Source organism: Tupaia chinensis, unplaced genomic scaffold (genome assembly GCF_000334495.1).
Source record: "Tupaia chinensis unplaced genomic scaffold, TupChi_1.0 Scaffold000081_1, whole genome shotgun sequence".
In the NCBI taxonomy this organism is placed as follows: Eukaryota; Metazoa; Chordata; class Mammalia; order Scandentia; family Tupaiidae; genus Tupaia; species Tupaia belangeri.
The window spans coordinates 5,408,022-5,409,852 of NW_006159542.1; the positions used below are offsets into that span (position 1 = coordinate 5,408,022).

Consider the following 1,831-nt stretch of genomic DNA (forward strand, 5'->3'; position numbering starts at 1 on the left):
TCCCTACACAGCAACACGATGACCTTGGGGCAGCTTTCCAGACATGGATGGACACAAATGGAGCACTGAGACCAGAGGTATCCCTACCCCAAACAGCTTTGCCCCCAGAGGATCCTTTCCTGTGGGAACAAATAATGACCCACGTGTGGCTGGTGACCTCCACGTGGCCTGCACCAAGACTTTCAGAGCCCTGGACTTGAAGGCATCTCAGCTGCAGGTGGGGGTTGTCACTGAGCTCAGAGTGGCCAGCAGGGAGTCCAAGGTCGCCAAGCAGGGTCTGAGCAAGGCCAGAAATAGGCCTCGAGCCCTCGAACTTTCTCCAAGGGCTCTAACTGGGGTCAGAAAGAGACACTCACCTGACCCCAGGCCCCACTGCAGCTGCCCATGGCTCACCCAGTGTCCCCCCAAGACACTCATGATCAGCCTGCAAGGTCAGCTCACCGGCAAGACCCCAGGCTGAAAAGGGCCTCAGTGTCTAGTCCATTTACATCCTTGCTTCCTCCCATGATGGGGGACTCACTGCCTTCAGCTCAGGCATCCTACAAATGTTTCGGTGTGTTCTCAGGGCTGGCAGTGGGGGCAGGTGGATCCCTGTGCTGACCCTGCACCCTCAAGCCTCTGAGCCACCGTAACCTCCCTTGCCCCACATCCTGTCCCTGGCCTCCAGGTTCTTTATCTGTGAAATGGAGAGAAGCCCACCCTCTGCCCAGCCATGACTCTGGGAATGCTCAGAGATGTCTCCCCCAGTGGTGAGAACCCAGCCATCCGTTTCCCATGACAGGGTTCCAGCTATCCGGAGCGGCTGGTGCTAGACCAGGGAGGGGAGATCTTTAAAACCTTACACTACCTCAGCAACCTCATCCAGAGCATTAAGACACCCCTGGGCACCAAAGAGAACCCCGCCCGGGTCTGTCGGGACCTCATGGACTGTGAGCAGAAGATGGCGGATGGTAAGAAGGGTGTGAGGAGGGGGCTTCCTGCCCAGGGGTGGGTTGGGGCCGTTCCAGGAGGAGCGGGGGGCAGATGGGGCCTGTAGTCCTCGGGAAGATAGACACGGGCAGTCATGTATTCAGTCAGCAGCCACTGTGCCTCACAGTAGGCCAGGCTTGGTGCTTCCTGGGGCGTGGGGATAGAATGGGAACAGCAGAGTGGGCCTACCCTTCCAGAACCCACAGTGGCAGACCGGGGAGGACTTCAGTGCAGTGAGACAAGAGCTTTCCCGACAAACAATAGTCCCACCCCAGGGGCCCATCGCAGCTTCCTGGGTGAGCCAGGGTTCTCCTTTCTGGCCTTGCCTCACTGGGCTCTCTCACCTGCGAGCTGGGGTGGTGCAGTGGAAGACCCAGCTCCAGAGGGGGGCAGCCTTGAGCCCAGTGTTGATCCGGCTTCTAATGAGCTCTGCCCTGGTGCTGCCTGGAGCCACCTCCCTCCTGTGCACAAGAAGCTGTGACTGCATGGCAGTAGTCGCACTCTTTCAGCCGCAGAGCCTTGCTCTCCCTGGGAAGGCAGATGTGAGCAGAAGCGCCCCACTGGTGGGCAGGAAGCCCCAATTCCTGCCCTCCCCTGGCAGTCCGAGGAGGAATCCTAGGCCTTTCCATTCCTTTATCCCTAAATCCCTTGGGCTAGTGGCTCACCCTCTCTCAGCCTCAGTTGTCTCCTCTGCAAAATGGACACCCCCTGGTAGCAACATAGGCAAGTAAGCCGTTGGCCATGTGACCCCCTCCAGAACTCTGCAGGAGTGAGCTCAGCTGAGGTTTCCTTCCATCGCTATGGCTTGAAAAATTCCTTTTCCACTCACCCCACCTCCAACTTCCTGCCCAGCTGGGGTTCA

General features: G+C 58.5%; 1 protein-coding gene across 1 annotated transcript in view; it reads left to right on the top strand.

Moving 5' to 3' along the window:
- The window catches only part of COL27A1 (collagen type XXVII alpha 1 chain), a 191,819-nt gene that overhangs the window by 182,854 nt on the left and 7,134 nt on the right, over window positions 1-1,831 (top strand). The window contains exons 63-64 of the mRNA XM_027769364.1: window positions 12-77; window positions 782-950. Of these exons, the coding sequence (XP_027625165.1) occupies window positions 12-77; window positions 782-950 (235 nt within the window). The remainder of the gene's footprint in view (window positions 1-11; window positions 78-781; window positions 951-1,831) is intronic.